We start from the raw sequence: 19,901 nt of genomic DNA, 5'->3' as shown, positions 1-19,901 counted from the left end.
TATAATTGTATACTTGGAAGAAAAAACTGGCTGACAGCACTCTTAAACACTTTCTATCCTAACACCTAGCACCACCATCCAAGCTCCTTTTGCTGGTGGGGGAAAAAAAATAAAAAAAAATTAAAAAGAAAAACAAAAAAGAACACTACCAACATTGGCATCATGAATAACTTCTATCCAGGAAAAACGAATTCTGGAAGGAAAAAGCAAAGCCTAACCCACAAAAAACTCTTCCTATGGGGAGAAAGAGAGTGTTTATACAGACCCTTGGAGAGAGATGAAAAGAACACACATAGGGGTGTGGGAGAAGATGAATGCAATGAGCTCTGCCTACTGAAACAACAAACCATGCAACCCTCCCTCTACTACACATCTGAAAAAGAAAGCTAGAAGAGGATTAGAAGTTATATGCATTAACATACATGAAGAAGGAAAACCATGACACATATTATACCTCGCCCCATGCAATTATTCATCTGTCTGCAGAACACAATTCTGAAAGTTCATATCAAAACAATTTCAGATGTATATAGGCACACGAAGAGGGAAGTATGGACGCTTATTCCTACACCCTTATTTTTCCCACGGACAGTTACAAAGATTGGTGGCTTCATAAAACCGTAAGGGCACAAACGAAGCAGTTTTTCAGAATCCTACTGATTTTGGTAGGCTGGTGAAGAAATACACAGACTCATTCACCTGCATCATTGAGCCACTTTTCCAGAAGTGGCTTTAACTTGCACATGTTCTTAAAGCTGAGGTTCAAGGCTTCAAAGCGAGAGATGGTAGTTTGGCTGAAGTCATTTCCATAGAGTTTGCCCATAGCGAGCCCAACATCACCCTGGACAAAGAAAGAGAAAAAAGGGATTCACTAACATAGGCACTTCCAAAGCAAGGAATCCTGTCACGTTCTTGTGTTCTCTTAGTGACTCCACTGCTGCATGGGATTTCATTTTCACAGAAACTTGCTCAGCGCTACCAAGATTCGTGCTAAAGCAAATAATCATAAAGAAATGTCAAACCTCAGTCAGCTTAACCATGTAACTCTTTACAGGAAATCCCTGAATGCTTTGTCGTCTTAGCATTATCACTGAGCAGAACATTCCACTGAATATTGACTTGTAATTTTTTTCTTAGTTCTTTAAAATAAGTAAAGGTCAAGCTCTCTTTATGAGCAGATTTAAGTATCTGCATATTTCATGCCAAAGAAGAAAAGTTCAAACAAGCAGAAATGGAGTAAATTCATATTCTCAACACTCTTGAAAAAACTCTCTTGAAGTCCCTTGAAAACACTCTTGAAAAGATGTCTGCAAACACACATCACATTTAAATAGATGCAAAAATATTCTTGTCTGAATTTTCAGTATCTTTTGAGGTTCAAACCAAGCTTCTCCCCACAAATACACATTTCAAAGCAGACAAGAAGTTGAACCATTTCAAATAGTGATTAACTGCAGTCTTCGCTGTCATTACCCATCTGCCAAAAAGCCATCCAGGAGATTTACAGACAGATGATCATTTCTTTACATCTGCTATTGCCTTTCAAAACAGTTTTAGCTAGCTCTCAGACATTCTGCTTATTCTAATATATATATATATATACACACGCACATATATACATCTATGTTGTTTATACTTGAAAAGTCTTGTTAAAAAAAACAACACACCAATCCACCCTTGATTATGGCCATTAAAAAAACCATAATGCTTTCTTGTTTTGCTTTAAAGCTGGAAGATCCGCCCCTTTGAAAAAGTTTAATTATTTTTTAAGTATACTATTTGGTCTAAAGTAGTTTAATTTAGATTTTTATTTTTTAACACAAAAAAGTATGAGAAGTCTAGAAGAAGAAACTGAAAAGCTTGAGCATAGTTAGTGGAGTTTAATTGCAAGTGGGTTAGTTGTATTGCGCATAAAGCTTGCTTGCTTTCCTTTTAGGTCAGATCCACAACCACAGCTTGATACAAGTATATTAATAGCATGCAGAGTGGCCACATCTAAGCAAGGAAGAAAACAACCTTTGGTAAGCGTAGTAAATTGTGCAGGTTGCGTAAAGAAAACAATTTCCTTCCTAGAAGGGGACCAGAACAATTGGTTTGTACGCCCTTCAATCAGAGGAAACACGGGGGAACTCACATTTATACCTCTACCCATATGCCAGGATTCTGTGCATTTTAAAACTCATAAATCATTCCAAAAGAAGTAACACGGATGCTCTACTGGGTTTATGAAGAAGAAAACCTGGCTATGTAAACCATTTTGGAGATAAGTTGATTTATGTCTTGGCAGGAAAGAGTTATGAAATTTGCTCCAGTACCCCAGCTAAATTTAATTCTGGTATTTATGCTGTTCTTACTAACATTTGCCATCTGATTTAAAATGAATAGTTAACCATTTCTTTGTCAATAGTTTTCAATGCCAAAAGGTGGCAGCATTTCAGCTGTAGGCAGAGGAACTTACATACTGGGATGAGAATTTCATATACTGGAACGGGCCACCAAAAGGATGGATAGAACAGAGATAAAGGCACTGTATACACATCTGATCTACCCTGTAGCTCTGGTACTGAACTGAAACTGATTATAAGGTACATCATTGTGTTTACTGGTCTGTTCAGAAACACTGACAGACTAGCAGAGGTAATACCTTTTATAGAATAAAAATAACATTGTCTGAAATGTTCGCTCACATAGCTTACATCTGTTCCAACCAATTGGCCACATACCTGCAATAATGCTAAGATGCAGTATGCTCATTGTGTCTCTGTATGTCAAACACAGAGATATTTTTAAGGAAAACAATTAAACAAAGGATTTTAATCCATCACCCACTTTTCAGGGTGGCAGAAGAGACACAACTGCTGAAATTCAAAACCTGTTATATTGTTCACAAGACAGAACGTAGTAAGAGATTAGTTTGCAATGCAAACTAAATCTTACAATTATTTTTGAAAGGCGGAGGTGGCATGAGTCTGAAAAAGCTTACAGTACCACTGGAAATAAATTTCTTTTCTCCTCTGAAAGGCTATTTATCCAACTATAGGAAACCAAAGTAATAGGGGTTTCTAATTATCATCCATTTATGCAATTAGGTAGAAGTTATTAGAACTGTGTAATTATACACATACAAACTTAAAGTAGGATGGGAATGATCAAATTCAATTTTATCACTTTCTCAAGATTCCGTTTTTTTAAGGTCAGAAGCAAATACTGAAATCTAAGCCTGAGCAGTTGTGTTCATTTTTCCTTACCACGAAAATTCCCAACAGGGTCAATAAAGAAGGGTTAACCCATAACTTAAAAAGTCTAGTTGAGCCTTTATAATCATCTCACAGCAGGGCAGATTAAACATAATAACTAAAGATCTACATGAACCTCCTCAGTCAGGCTATAGGGAAGCTATTGTATTTTACTCTATTTTGTTCTGCTCTATTCTAGCTTTTGTGTGTGTCCATCGCTTGTATTTCTGTGCCTCCCTCTAGTGGAAAGAAGGGAGGGAAGGAGGCACGCATGCCAGCAAAATGCACTTCATTTTACTAAGAACATTCTGTTCTTGAGTTATAATTAAGATGCTGCCAGGAACTTTCATTATGAACCCTGATTTTTCAAACATTTAGGACTTTGCCAGAAAAATAAATCTGACTTCAGCACATACTTTCAGCTAGATAGATTTACTTAGTCAGGGGCGGGGGGGGGGGGTACAAATCACATATGTTGGATTGACTGCTCTGAGCTCAGACTTTTAAATACCTACTTTGATTTTTGCATGCTATTTCTTCTAGAAAACACACACCTATGCTTACCACAAACTCCTGACAAAATTAATTGTTTACCTGGACACACATTTTAATTTTTAGGGGAAAAAAAAAAACATTTTGATATTAATAAGAAAGGACTCTTGGATCCAAGCAGCCTTTCCCTTCAACAGAACAACAGAACATATAAATGCACTTTGTACTTTTAAATGTACTCCTCATTCAACCATTTTCACTATGTTCAAGATTACTTTTCTTCTGCGCTATGGGTGTTTCTGAGCTTTTAAGCAAACCAAAACAAACCACAACTCCAGTTCACCTCTGTAAGGAGAGAACTTCAAAGGTGACAGTCCTTTCAGGTTTTGTTTAGGAACCTTAGCAAAAGCATTAAATACAGAAATCATTGATGTTTAATAGGAAAATATACTTGAGATATAAAAACCCTTTGACATCCAAAGCAATTCCGCAGTTGCGATATACTTTTTAAAAACACCAAGCAGTTAATTGTGCTGTGTGATTTTTGGAACTTTGTACTTCTGAAGGCAGCTTTAAAGTGCTTTGTCCCATTCATTTGACATCCTACAGCATGAATAGTGCACACGCAATGACATCTGGAGCCGGTAAATGCACATACCTGCTGGGAAAATGGCTACGCTTTAAAACCAACAGGGAAGTAAGATGGATGTACGGCTTTTTCTGTTATTTCTTAGAAATCCCCTACATAAAGGCCAGAGCATAACCCTATTTAAGAAGGTTCTCCTAGGAAAAGGTGGAATTGTAGTCTCCCTCCAGACTTGAAAGATGAGACCTCAGATTCCACACTGGCAGGCACTAAGGTACGCAGTCTCACCTGAGTGAATCCAAGTTTGATCCGTCTTTGTTTGAAAGTCTTGGCAAACTGCTCAAGCTCCTCAAGGTCACTGGGCTCCTCCAAGCTGGGAGTGTCGATTCGCTTTGGTGTTGACTGGCTCTGTGGAAGTGGCTGAATGGGGGTCGCTGCTATTGTGCGTGTTGGGGTTGCTGGCTATTAAGATAGCAAGGAAAAGATGAAAATCAGACTTAAAAGAATAATCAGCAAAAATTAAATTCAAAAAAAGGTATGTGGGGTTTCTGTGAGAAAGATCAATGAATTTGACATCTCCAGCAATCTGAAAGTTCCTCCGATTTATTTACATTCCTCTCAAGAATGAGCAATCACAATTCGGAAAACTGTATTAGTATGACAGCCTTTTAAAGGTTCTGTCAGAACCAATTAAACAAAAGTAAGAGATGTTCAATGCAGCAGATAACCAACAACTTTCGCTTGCTACAGAAGCTGCTCAAAGAAAGGCTGAACACTCTTACTTGATATAGTTCTATCATTTATAGACAGCTTGGCATTCATCCCCTTTTAATCATTTTAAAATTGAATTTACTGCTTGTGTGAGGTGGCAGATTGTCATCAGCCCAGAAGATTCAAGTCTCCTATTTAATCTTGGAACAGTGAGCACATACAGGTGCAGCAAACATGGCACGTTTCCTCTAATACCATCTCTTGTGACTGACTCAACTCTTCCAGTAAGAAAAAAATAGATCTACATCTACTGGCATACTAGACCATTTTGCTGAAAAACCTGAGCATCATGGAAAATATTCCCAGGTGAACAAAATATACTAAGATCTGGTACTGCACAGTTCAAGCTTTATGTGCAACAGGAACACTGGAAACATGTTTTGAGTGCCTAACTCTACTTTCTTACATGCCATAGATTAACTGAGATGCAGAGACAAATCATGTTAAATTCTATTAAGCTCAGCTGAGGCAGTTAAGTAAAGGTGACTTCATGCTTTTATGTCCTATGCCCAGTTCTGAAACTACAGACTCCTTCAGGGCAAATACGAACGGCTTCAAGTCTATGCAAAACTACAGTACTATGCAAAATCTATGCAAAGGTCCAGAAACGGCTGTTCTAAAAGAAATGGCCTACATATAGCTGAGTCTTTACGTAGCTCCTTATGTTGTTTTTCTCCTGGGTTAGTGCAGGATTTTGCAGTGCACAGCAGATGGTAGAGGGAGGTCAGGATCTATAATTCCATTATTTGAGAAATAATGTGATCATATATGATCTTTCTAGGATTGCAGATAGGCGTGTCATACTATAAAGGTTTTTAATATTTTTTAATTTACATTAAACATAGTGGGTAATTACTGCAGTATGTCTTTACCGACTTCACCCCCTTTATATAATTTATCTTCTCTTTGCAGTTTTGGTACTTTTTTTAATCCAAGTATAATCTTTAGCAGGGAGTCCTGCTGCTAACTGAGGTATGAACTACAGAGGTGAGACAAATTCCATTTTCCACATGGTGCATGAAAAATACTATAGGTGGTATAATACAAAATGTAGTTTTCTAAGACTCTGATAGACTCAGGGATCCTATTACAGACTAAAAAATTCTTGTATGTAACCAAGTTGGCAGGAAGATACCATATATTACATGGTATTTGAGAAACAGCAGGCAGCCATGTAACTAAACTGCACAGTAAAACCCAGAGTGAAGCAGAATTAAATTTGCAGGCACGCACAACCTTAAAATTGCATTTCTTACTGTCTGAAAGCTTAATCATAGAGCTTTAATATTTTAACATATATCTAACAGAATATTTTAATGCATTTCTAACAACCTCTTCACTTTCACAGAAGGTAACTAAGAAGACTGGCAATGACTTAGCAATAATAGCAAAACAACTAGGCTACAACAAAGATAGATTACCACTGCAATCTTTAGAAAAAAAAGACACTTGTAAGTAATCCTCTTTCTGAGCTTTTTAGGTAGCTCACACCTTGCTCCTCTGAATTTCAAAAATTTGGACATTGTCCAAGAAAGCCTTACAAGAAATCAAATTATGCTCTATCATCATTAACTCAAGATATCAGTCATGAAAATTTTCAGCTAAAAATAAAAATTTAGAAAGTTAAATGCATGAAAAGACACACATTAGGGTAAAAACTGCAAAACTTAAGTTACTGATACTTCATCTTTACACTGCATCTATCTAGAAAGACAAACTATTATAGCTACAATATCTACTCCGGTAACTAATACAAAGGGTCCATTCACTTGCAATTGTTTAAATCCCCTCAAAACAACTCATGAATTGTTGAAAGAAGCCTGACCTGCGAGGCAAGGGTGATGCTTGGCTGAGACTGCAGGAGGTTGGCTTGGCTTTGCTGAGGTAGTTGCGTTAAGAGATTCTGCGCTTGCAGGAGACCTGGAGAGAGAAAAGGTTTGTCATTTAAAAAGACTAAAACATGAAGTGAGGTGAACAAGGCTCTTGACAAATAATGAAAGTTACAAAAAATCTGAGATGCAGGCCTTCATTTCATCCCTGCATAGATATCTTCAGACTTTGGACTTTTCAGTCCAAAATCCCCCTATCATTTTCCTGAAGTATATCTGGTGACATACCTATAGGTATATGGGTAAAAGACAGGAGTCTGTACTAGTCTCCTCTGCAGAGTTTGTAAAGATCTAGTTATCCCGGTTATGTATGCAGAAATCATTTATTGCCCTTTTTAGCCTGCAGATTTTGGGTAAACCTCTTCCTGTAACCAACAGCTGACCAAGAATTAGGGAGTCATATAAAAATAAACAACTGAAGACTAATCAGATCAAATACAACAACTGAATACTAATCAAAACCACAAATTTGGCTCCTTGATCACCCTTCTTCCTCTCTGTACCACCCCATGACAGCTGCATAACAAGGAAGCAACTTTCTCTGGCAAACTTAGGCAGACCACACCAGAAGACAAAGCAAGCTCAGATAACCTCTTCCTGGCTGAAATAAAGGAGGAACATTTTGGAAAAGTAATCAGAACTTAAAGCTTAGGTAAGATACTGAACACTGCTTAAACTGCACAAATAGAATAAACATTACACTGTACATATGAAAATCCTTGCTATTATTAAAGGGTGACAACACTAAAGAACAGTTGGGACTGATGCAACCAATATACACAATACGCTGTCATTCTAAACTTAAATTCTCTTACAGTCCACTATTTGTATGGTTTATTATATGTCTCAGGAAAATAAGACATACGCTTGCATCTACAGATTTTAAAGAGAAGCTATCTGATTATTAATATTTTTTTGCACTTCTCATATTAAAATGTATGTATTTTTAAGGGGTAGGAATCTTAACAAAAACATAGCTACAGTTAGTCAAGCCCCTCAATTTTATTGTGAAAAATATTGGTGTTATTCTTTAGGTAACTCCTGGCTACCACTACCAATTTCCCCTATAATAATTTAAAAACCTGACTAATTGAACCTATACTTAATAGGCATCTTCAATACACCAAGTTCCTAGAACCAGGGGGGAGACAATGGCACGACAACAACAGATGGACTCTACGGCCACTCAGAGGACAGAACACCCGTAAGTACCACTTAAATTCTGTAATTTGAGTTCGATGTGGTCTGTTCTGGCTCATCAGCTGGCTGATCAATCATAGCGCACCACTCATGAGCAGCTACCTCTTAACAGAATACAGGTACAGGACACAGGAATTTAGGACTTGATAAATACTGAGTGAGAAACTGAATGGTTTATGCAAGGTTAAGGCCATAGGAGACATGAAAAGAGGGACTACCATGGGTAGGAAGGAAAAAATGTATCCTCAATGAGGGGTACCAACTACAGGAGAATTTGTCTTCTGACTGTAATATTATTCTTACTTTTTCTTTTTTAACAAAGTGTTGAATATGTATTTTGAATAGAATGTGCCGCTATCAAAATGCTCGAGACCTACAGAATAAAGCCAGCTGCTTATGCAACATAATAGCACAGCATAGACAACTATGTAAATTTGCTTTGCACCACATAATCAACATGTTCCAGCTGTGTTTTTAAAAAGCCACAGCAAGGGAACGGATCAGCTTAAGGAACTTCCAAGACAGCTACCCACTACAGTTACACAGTGCATTTAACAATGCAAATATTTGTTCACTTGAAAGATGATTTCAGCTGCCCAACTCTAAATATTAATTAGCAAACAGTCACCTCTAAGTGAAGAGGTTTTGACCTTCATTTAGCGACAGTGAATTTTAACTGACAACCTGAAATAGAAAGGGACAAAACATCGCACTGACACTATAGAGCGGCTGACTAACAATGAAACAAAAAATAGGCAGCTGACAGTGACCACATTCGACCTCCAGTCCGCTGGTAACACCATCAATCACAAGTTACTGACTCATCTTATGACTGTAATCAGAGTAATTAGGACTGTCCTTTTGTGATTTTTTTTGTCCCCAAGGAAATCCCAGAGGATGTTTTTCTGGCAATAAAACTTTTGCTGAAGAGCACAAGATGACCACACTCTTCCTCATTTTATTCTCACTTGCATGTTCTGAAGTAATTATCACTGAAGGACAGTAGAAAGTATTGTGAACATGTTTAATCTAGTCACTTTTTACATCATTTTATCCTATTTAAGAAATACTGATACAAGGCTTCTCAGGCAGAAACTAGAGAAAGAACAAGTTAGTTAAACCTGACGCTGACTGAAGTAATGATCAGGGTATGGGGAAAGCAGCTGAACTGTTTTGGCAAAGTATGCATCTCTTCCACTGACTTAGTCTTTTCAGACAATTGCTGTGCACACACTTTGGACTCTTGTTGGCTTCCATGGGTGTGCAACTGTAGTTTTGCTCTTTTCAGACATGACTTGTACTAGTCTAAGCTTCACCTTCACTCTTTTTCTGAGAAGAAACTACCGGTCCCCACTCAGGTCCAAGATAACTTCAATGACTTAACTTACAGGACACATAGCACAGCCTGTTAAATACAGTTTAAGTTCAAAGCTGCACCTTTTAGGCAACTGCTGAAATGTTGGTGTTTCAAACTCTGCTGTTTTCTTAGGGACTCGTACTGGCATCAATACTGTTTAACATCTTTACTACCAATAAGGTTGATGGGACGAAACCTATTCTCAGCAAGTTTGTGGACAATACCAGATACAGGGAGAGTGGTCAATAGGCCAGAAGTCAAGGCCTAGACAGGCTGGACAAAACGAACTTCATGAAGATCAATGCAGGAAAATGCACCATCCTGTGTGGGGACTGGAATAACCCTGTGCAGCAATACAGGGTGGGCACTGGCTGGCTAGAAAGCAGTTTTGCAGAAAAGACCTGGGGGGTCTTGGGGGACAATAAGATGAACATGAGCCAGCAGCGCACCCTTACAATAGATAGCCAGCCACATCCTGGGCTGTATTCACAAGAGTGCAGCCAGCAGGTCAAAAGCTGTGATTCTTCCCCTCCATTTGGCACTTGTGAGATCACATCTAGAGTACTGTGTTCAGTCTTGGGTTTCCCAGTACAAGACACAATGACATCCTGGATTTTATACACTCAAGGCCCACCAGGGTGGCTAATAGGCTAGAACACCCATATGAGGAATGGGTAAATGAGCTGGTTTTTTCAGCCCTATAAGAAGACTAAGGTGAGGTACTATTGCTGTCTTCAAAGCAGAAACAGTGTCTTCTTGAGGGTGCACATTAATGAGATGCAACAGGCCTAAGCTGGAACATGGAAAACTCCAACTAGATATAAGGAAACAATTATTTATTTATTTTTTTACCATGAGAGTGGTCAACTATTGGGGCAGTTACTCAAAGAGGTTGCAGAATCTCCATCCTTGGAGATGTTCAAACTCAACCGCCAGAGATGCTGATCACCCTGCTGTAATTGGACCTGCTTTGAGTGATATTACATGGCCTCTAGAGGTCCCTTTCAACCTATATGCTTTTTTCAACCTATAAAAACTTAACTTTATATACTTAACTTTACAGCGGTAGTATTTCTAAGCATCTGCTTTGAGTTCCAAGAGCCCAGTGGTATTATTGCCTTAAATATGGCATACAAATCACCTATGTGCCACTCCAGAAGTATGACTGCATGGAGGTAGATAAGGATTTTTGCAGAAGTATGATGCTTTAGAGGTATTTAATTTTTTTTTAATAAAGTAAATGCATCTACCATCATCCAGGACTTTTCCTGTAATGTCTATGAGTAGCATGAATAATGGCCCAAGACAAAAAACTTTTCCCACCAGCCATCAGTCACCAAGGACTGATCTGTGGTTCAGTTCTTACTGTCTAAAAAGAAACAAAAGATAAAACAAACATTCAAGTGCAGATTTTTTCAGAGTAATTTTTAAAAGTTGGCTCAGAAGCAAAACACATAATTCAACCCTAAATGATCTCCCAAAAGTGTGAATTTTTTCATCTAAGAAGAACTTGACTGCTTTCTCTCTGCCAAACCTGTTCATCTTCTGACAGACATATCCTGGAAGTTAGCTTGCAAGACAAAGCCATTACAATGTCATAATTTGATTAACGGGAAACAACTGAAAGGGAATAAGGAAGGGTGTCATACCACGTATTACATACAGTGCTATTTGATCAACTTTGTTGATCACTGTTGATGAGAAGAAACTTTTGGGCACTTTGGTGTACCTCATTTTATCAAATACAGATCTTCCACAATGGGGACTCATAGTTGGGAGTTATATTGGGATCCAACACAGGAGAGAAAGTACTAAGCTATGCATTCCTACAAATCTGTTCCACTAAGATTTTAAGCTGCTGCACCTTTTGCAGTATCCAGGTACCCTTTAAGATCAGTTCAAGACCATGACGCTAATGCGCTGAAGTTGGTGAACTGCGGTTTTGAAGAGTACCGATTCAACAATCCATGCAAAGGTGCTGCGACGCTACTTCAATGAAATTCAGCATTTTTCCTCATTGATGCTGTTCGGATGGTTAGAAGCAAAGACTTGATTTCAAAGAGGACAGTAAATATCAAGCATTTAATTCATATCTTAGTAATGGGTATTTGCAGAACAGGGGAAGAAAGTCACCATTTAAATAACTTCTTCCAAGTTCTTCCTCATTCCACTTCAATCTTTCCCCTCCTATTTGGGGAATGAGTTTGAGTCAGCGACACTTTATTCAACTGACGTCTCAGCAAATATGCTGTCATATGCTGTCAAATATGCTGTCATTGTCTCTTGATGATGAAGAGTTGGGTCTCCTCATCTGCATATTTTAGGGACTGAAGCACTTTCACCTAGTTCACATAGCATATTATTAACAAAATGGAGTCCTGAAAGGGCAGTGCAGGTGCACCATCTCAGATGAGATGAACACTTGTACATTACAAATTTGATGTATCTGAGAAGAAACACAGGCAACTTCAGGCATCTTCCTCCATCCTCACACTGGGTGAAGGAGCTGCACTGATTCATGGTACCAGAGGCTAGCAGGGTAGATATCAAGGTTTAACATTCAATATCCCATTTTTAAAATATGCAGTGTTTTGGGTTGGGGTGGGGTTTTTTTCGTTTGTTTTTTTTTTGTGAAGTGATACAAGTAAAGACTCAAAGTCTGTAGGCCAAGTGCACAAGAAGAGAACAGGACTGGATTTGGTGTTTTTACAATTAAAAAATGAAATCATAAACAACGTCTTTAATAATAAACAGCAATAACTTGAGAACAGGTAGACCCAGTTTCAATATTTAAAGCTAATTAGTAGCTCGTCTTCCACACTTGCCTTTCTGGATACTTTCTTTGTAAGTACTGTTTCTAAACCTTGACAACCTTGACAAACCTTGACAGTCTTTTCTCAGATTTTAACAACCTCTGTTTGTAAGATTAATTTAGAAGAAACGCAGCACCATTTCCCCTCTCCATTCAGATTTTTACTGATATGATTTTTATTGGCGATATCTTCTGAGTAGAAAGGCAAATGGTTATCTGATGAGGGTAATATTTTTAAGAAGCAGCTATAATTGCAGTAAAGGATATTGAATTGATTATTCTAGAGACAGATCTATTAGATACAAGAACAGATACAAGAGGTATAAAGACTGTAGAAGGTGCTACTTTCCTGCCTGGGACTCCAACAATAATATGGGGACAATAATTGCTCCAAAAAAGAAATCACTATAAATTTATATTTCCATTCAATCTTCTGTATATCTGCTGAGGCCTGAAACAATTCCTTCAGTTCTGATGTCACCTATTACAAGCCATGAAAAACAGGAACTTTACAATTTGTTTCACACAAGCCACTGAATAATCAGAAATCATGTGGAAAAGGAAGATGACTACATTAGACACATGGCAGTGGATTTACAGGGAGAATTTCACATCTGCCGCTGTGATCTATAATGTGTGTTGAAGAAAGATAGAAGAAAAACATCATGATTGTTGATTAATATTTTAGGTACGAATTTTCTAAAATTTTTCAGAAGTTGGATCAAAGCCATGACTTTCAACCCCTTCCAAGAATCTAAATATGATTGCGCTACTCTGCATCTCATCACCTCTTCTTCTACGACCTTGCTTAGAGATGCTATTCTTCACTTATTTCCCTCAAAACTATTCTCTTATATTAAAAACAGTGTTTCTCATTTACATGACTACATGGCATGTACAAAATATGTAGTGTAGTCTGTAAAGCAACAGATTTCTTCCAGAACAGATAATCTATAAATAAATACGAATTTTCATTTTAGTTATTGAATGCATACATATATATATATATACACACACATAAAGCTGCGTGCAATACCAATGAGGCATCCAAAAAAATCTGAACGCCGTTGGTTTCAAAGAAAGCTCTATGCTAGTTTCTTCAGAATATTTATTATTTTATGAAGTTGACTAATGGAGCAATAGGACAAGAACAACATGGAAGTCAGCTGCAACAGCAAATAACAAAATGAAAATACACATTTTCTCAATCTTTCTCATAAATAATAACATACCATTTGAGATCTTCTAACAATAACCATGAAATACTGCAAAAAGCCATACCAAAAAGCGAGATAAGGGGTATTATAACATGCATGTTGCTTTATCATTGAGTGCTCATAAAGACGACTAAATCTACTCAAGCATTTCAGTTGGAAGGTTGTCACACACTAATGGCCTATGGTCAGAACACTGAATATAAATCTTCTTACATTTTTGAGCTATTCAATTGTCCACGTTGTACATTAACAGTAAAACATGGTGTTTCTATACACACTGCGTCACTGATGACAGCAATATGCAGGTCTTAAATTGCAGTGAAGAAATCATTTTCAGAGATGGCTCCCAGTAAAGGTACCATGAAAACCTCTTCTGGTAGTTATTCTACTTCAGAGGATTTTAAACAAACAAACAAAAAGCCTTCCTTCCTTTCTATAATGCAAACAATTCATTTTGAGAGAGGAATATAATTTGCTTTTGTTAGTTTCCTTTTTTGTGAAGCATCTTCAGAGATATTTTAGAAAACCAGCAGAAGTCAGCTGAAAAATGTAGGCAGACATTAATGCTAGGGAGTTTTTCAAAACAATGCTTTTGTGCTTGCTGTTTCTTTAAAAGAATTTATTATTAAAAAAAACCCCACAACCTATTTTAAAAGAATCCTTGAACTAAATTTTGGTAACATTTGATTTCTTCTAGAAGAATATAAGCTTATAGAAGAATTTAAGAAGAATTTAAGCTTATAAATTCAGCTTCTTTTTAAGAAACTAATACATCACTAAATGTCTCCATGAATAGCCTTTTAGCCATTTTCTACCAGTGCTGGTATAAAAGCTCTCCTAAATCAAGTCCTATTAAAAGAAAGTTAATTTTGACTAACCCTTTATTCAAATGTGAGAGCATTCAAACAGTGAGAGAGCTTCAGCATAATGGAAAGGCAGTTCCATCCAAGTCACAGTATATAAGAAGGAATGATGCATGAAAAAATTGAAAGGAACAGAGGAAAATAAGGTGCAAAGAACTGCTTTATAGGACAGCCAGGCTCTGGAGGCCTCTTCAAGCATAACAGGATTTGCCTTCTGAGCAAGAATCTTTGGATTACCAGACCTGAACAACTGAGCAGAGTTCATGTAGAACAGAAAGAGGGAAAAAGACCATTGGAGTATATCAGCATAAGAGGCCATGGTTAAATGCAGTTTTCTGTGGGCATCAACAAATGGGCTACAATGAGTACTGTGAAGTATTTCAACTTGAACGCATTAGTTCTCAGAGCAAAGTTCCTGTACAACATCTTCACTGGTCTGGCACACTACCACCTACCACTTGGTTTGCCCTTAGCACATAAGCCATACCCAGTGTATCGCCAAAACATTATTTCCAAGAGTTGTTATACAAAATCAAACATTCTAGCTCTTCTCCCAAAGTGTAAGTATTATTCCAGTTTATGACAAAATTCACTGTACCCTCTTTAGGCTTAAGGACTTTTCTAGTCTCCCATAAGGACTCTTAATTTTGTAATCTTTTTCCAGTCTCAGAATTTTGTAGCCCTTTTAGCACTGACCTAATCCAGACAGCCCACACACCCTCCAGGCCTCCTCCTAGGACTCTGCCTTTGAGTTCTGGTAAGTTGTTTTCACCAAGTTCTCTTCCCAGTAGGCTTTCTTCCTGAGAGCCTGACCCAGAAATTCAGATGCTGCAGTATTTCCCAAGAGGACTTGCTCTTAAAAATGTTCCCATGACATGATCTCTGGATTGATCCTTCTTGAGAAGCGAGCTACACACACTTTGACAAGGCTGAGGTCTAACAACCGGAAAGGGACAACCTGTTAAGAGCCTCCTAATTGCAATACTGTTATTTCTCCTAGGGAATATCAACAGTTAGTGAAGGTGTATGAACCACCTCAGTTTCACCTTCTCCTCTAAAAAGCTATGTATGATTTTCTTTTCTGGCAAGGAGCACTTACCCTGCTGCCCCTGCGGTGTTTGTGAGATGATGAACTGTGCTGGCTGCAAGTTGGTTGTTGGATGCACCAACACAAACTGTTGCAGGTTGAGATTCTGCTGCTGAAGCTGCTGCAAGTGCTGCAAATCCTTAAGGAAACAGGGGAAGGGGAAAAAAAAATAAAGAAAGAAAAAAAAAAGAAAAAAGGGAAAAAAAAACGAAAAAAGAAAAAAGGGGGGAAAAAAAAAGAAAAAAGATAAAGGAAAAGAAAGAGCTGTGTGTTAGACATTTAAGTCAGCCATGACTCCCAATGCAACCAGATTTCCTATCAACCAGTTATCTTTTTGACATTTAGAGATAAAAGTGGATATTAAACAGTACCAGTCCTGCTACTGAATATCCTTTAGGCTGGCAACTTGAATTTAACTGTCCTTCATAAAACCAAACAAAAATTGTTTACCAAAATAACCCAGCAAAATATTTCCAGCACTGTTCTGCTTTTTAGGAGAAAGAAAAAAAAAAAAATCTATCTCCCTCCCCTCAAATGCAGTTTTCAAATACACCCTAGACTTATCAGCACCTGGATTTCTCAGACTTATTTTTTGAGGATGCAACTCTGCTACAAAATTAATTTTTGACAAATCAAGCGCATTAGCTAGGAGCTATTTTTGTTTATAACAACAACAATCTGCAATTACCATTCTAATCAGCAACACAAAAGCAAAAATTTACAGATTCCTAGTTTCCACTCTGGTTGTTCAGGTCAAATTTCAGTAAATAGCTAACTCAAATAGTAAATAAATGTATTTGATTAGTTCTGAAACAAATTACAATAAGCTTAATAAACATGGCTATAATTAAGGTTAAAAGGAATAACCCAAAACACTGCACTATTGTAGAACCCTATTTTTATGTATTTAAACCATTCATAACTATTAATTTTCTATAATTAAATGATTGGTCTCAATGTAGATGCTAATTTCTGAGAAACTGAATCATCAGGAAAAACGCTTCAAGTTGCTGTTTAGCTGGAGACTGAAAACATAGAGAACTGCTTAAAAATATTCACCCAAAACTAGCCTTTTTCTTTTCATCTTCTCCAAACAGGACAATAATAAGAGTAACTGAAATCTGAAAATTGAAGCACAATGTGAAGCCAGTCAACATAACAGAGGTAATCTATGAAAACTATCTACGCACGTGTAGAAACTTTCCATCTTCCTTGAGAAGAAGCTGTTTCAAAATACCTGCCAAGCAGATGGACAAAAGCCTGAAATATTTCCCACGCTTAACAACCTCCTATTAAACAAACCAAACCAACCAACCAAAAAAACCTTCCAAAACTCTATTTCAGATAAGTTCCTCAGATACTGGGGTACTCGTTTGCAGCCTTTTGGGTCCAGCTGTGTCAGAAGGCGTTAACAATGCCAGTTCACTCCTAAACAGTGCTCAATCTGGCTGCTTGAATGGAGCTGCTCATTTTAATGTACTTCCTAACACACTTGAGTTAAAGTGAGCCAGACTAACAAAGACCTGCTTCTTAAGGACAGTAAAGTAGCCCCCACGCATTTTGACTGATGCAGGTTACTGAGCACTCACACCAGCTGCTCAGCAACAGATATGAAAGGCCATTAACTGCCAGCAATGGAGATGGCGATGGAAAGTCAAGACAGACTGACAAGGCTAACTTTATTTACACAATACAACCATTTGCAGAATATAGTTATCTGCATATGAACTTACGTTGTTTTAAAACTGTTAAACTAAGACTTAAAAGTTGGAACAATCTCCTTCTGGGGAATAGGGGTGGTGAGTGTTAGTGGGTGGAAAGTAAGGGTAGAGAGAAAAAAAAAATAGAGTCTCTGTTGATTTATGGGACCATAGACATGCATTATAAGAGAATGACTACTTAACCTGCATTACAAAGACAGCGGCCATCAATCACTTAGGCAACTTGGCCATGTTAAGTCAAAAGCATGCAGTGTAATAACATGGTAGACAGACACCAGATGGATTGACCAAGCAATGCTCTTTATGAAATGGAAACTTACATAAGAGAATGGTAAAATTTTAAAAAGTGCCCCCCAGCGCAACAGAGTTTTTTAAAAGTTAATAGTATTGTTTGCTTTCAGAAAATTTGAGAAGTATTGCAACCATTCCTACGAAATTGAGGCCAATTTCCTTCCTAAAGAAGAGAGATATAACTGCCCCAGTTTTCCAAGGAACTCCATGTTTCTTCTGACTTTGTATCTTAAAGTTACATTGGTCAGAACTGCTACTAAAAACTCTCACTTCTTGAGCCCAATGTGACATGGACCTCCCCTCATTTATTCATTGATTTTCAGTGCTTTACTGGTTACCTTTGCAGATCAAGCAGACCCTCCAGCACAGAGGGGCTCATACAGAATTGGATGTGAGGACTAGATGCAGAGGAAGAAACAGAAATAGAAAGAGTAGGGCAAGCTGACTAAGGCTGTGAATGCTGGGTGGAAGAAAAAGAAATGAAGAGAGGCTGAAGGATGAAAATAGAGGGGGATAAGAGAAAGAGTAGAAACACAAAAGGAAGAGTTGAGAAGAAATCTCTGAAGGAAGAAGTATGGACAAAAAAACAGATAGGTTGAGGACCTGCCCCATCAAAAGCAAATGAATAAAACCTCCCCAAATGACCAAGTAGATCTCAGATGATTTGAAGAAGCATCACAGGAGATAGGAGTTGCATACAAGAAAGAATACAAAGAAACAGTGGCAGTGTATTTGCAAGATCAAAAGAGGAGACCTTTTTGTTTAAGACTATAGTCTTCATAACACAGGGTACCCAGCTAAGACATGACAGCTCTTATCATCAGGCTCTTACACTTTAATATGAGAAAACTGTTTTTAAATTAAGGCCTCAGGGATAACTGGTATAAGCAATCTTATTCTGTGCATCTGCCTTGGTAAATGGTATCTTGGCTGAGTCTTGTTTAAATACAGAAATATAATTCTGTAACACAGAATGGAAACGATACCTCCAAGGCTAATCACTCTTAAATAGCCCTACCAGCCCCTCAAATTCATTTGAAATCCAACGTTATTTCTACCTTGGGAAAGTTTTATTATTTAGTTAATTGTAGCATTACAATAAATCTCCCAACAGCAACCATGCGAACAACCCTAACACTGTTTTCCTATACTGATTTTCTTTTTTTCCTCAATGGCAAAATCTGTATACTAGCACAAGCACATACAAAGAGATAGAAAGATTTTTGCAGAAACATGCATGTCTTCTGGAGCTGCCTAACAATTTAAAAAGATCACAACAATCCAACTCCTATCTTGGCTACATCTTGACATGAGGAAGCTTTTTTTGTTTTTAAAAAAAGGCATCTAAAGTTCCAAATTTGATGCCATTATCTCTAGTCACAAACTTAAGCATCTCTGTCATTTTGAGGTCTACATCATATAAACACTGATCATGGATCCTGAAAACAAGTAAAGTTTACAAAGAACTCCAAAACCGTTTAGTGACAATTTAGCATCAACCCAGCAGCAGTACTAACATCTTAACAGACTCCTGCAGCAGATACCTTACATTAACTCCAGTGCACATTAAAGAAGTCATGCTTGTGCAATTAGTTAATTAAAATAAATACGGTAATCCCCCTGCTGCAGAGACCTGCCAGTTAATCAATTATTCAAAAATCATCAATTAAAACAAACATTTAGCTATTTGTGTAATCAGCTATATGTTTACAATAGCAATGCAAACAAAGCTGAGCACTGTTTATAAATCATCAAGATGGATCAAAAAAACAGTGTCATCCACCTACAAACCTAGATGGTAGAAATTTTCCATAAAGCATCTCAAATTATATCCAACGCCTGCACAAATGATGCCCTCCACTTTCATCACACGAAGCCACTACCAAGATTCAACCAAGCTGCATTTATATATCAAAATAGCCTGTCCTAAAAGAAATTAATTGTAATGTCAAACATTTAAGTAATTAGGAATGCCAGAAAACAAGTGAAACATTTGTTCCCCTTGTGCTACAAATACACATTTTATGGTGGCAACTATATGATCAGATGCTATTTTCCATAGAGCCTTTAGCTCATTCACGCACACAAACCAGACAATGGTTGCTTCAGAAGCTCCTATTTGACGGCACATGCCTGATCTTTTCAACTCTGCTCAAACACTTCTCTGAAGATTTTGTAAATTCCAGAGAAAAATCCGGTACTAAATTAATAATCATAAATGCATCACAGATTTTCATAGCTTTCTACTGAGGTGGAAGAGCGGGATAGGCAGCATCTCGCACACGCACAATGCCTATAAAAGTATCCACTAATTTGGTAGCATATTTGACAAAAGTAAAGCCAGAAAGTTCAAGGTACAAATGTTTACAGACCTCGCTA

General features: G+C 37.5%; 1 protein-coding gene across 6 annotated transcripts in view; it reads right to left on the bottom strand.

Annotated features, from left to right (window-relative positions):
- POU2F1 (POU class 2 homeobox 1) overlaps positions 1-19,901 on the bottom strand; it is a 109,834-nt gene that overhangs the window by 8,828 nt on the left and 81,105 nt on the right. For 4 of the 6 annotated variants that reach the window (XM_063348491.1, XM_063348502.1, XM_063348533.1 and 1 more), the window contains 4 exons: positions 15,523-15,649; positions 6,911-7,005; positions 4,603-4,776; positions 700-841 (listed from right to left, as the gene is read on the bottom strand). In XM_063348491.1, coding sequence (XP_063204561.1) covers positions 700-841; positions 4,603-4,776; positions 6,911-7,005; positions 15,523-15,649 — 538 coding nt within the window. The remainder of the gene's footprint in view (positions 1-699; positions 842-4,602; positions 4,777-6,910; positions 7,006-15,522; positions 15,650-19,901) is intronic. The other 2 variants (XM_063348511.1, XM_063348544.1) reach the window with 1 other exon arrangement.

Source organism: Chroicocephalus ridibundus, chromosome 1 (genome assembly GCF_963924245.1).
Source record: "Chroicocephalus ridibundus chromosome 1, bChrRid1.1, whole genome shotgun sequence".
Taxonomy (NCBI): Eukaryota; Metazoa; Chordata; class Aves; order Charadriiformes; family Laridae; genus Chroicocephalus; species Chroicocephalus ridibundus.
Note: the sequence above shows the minus strand (reverse complement) of the source record. Positions and strands in the feature narration are given on the sequence as shown.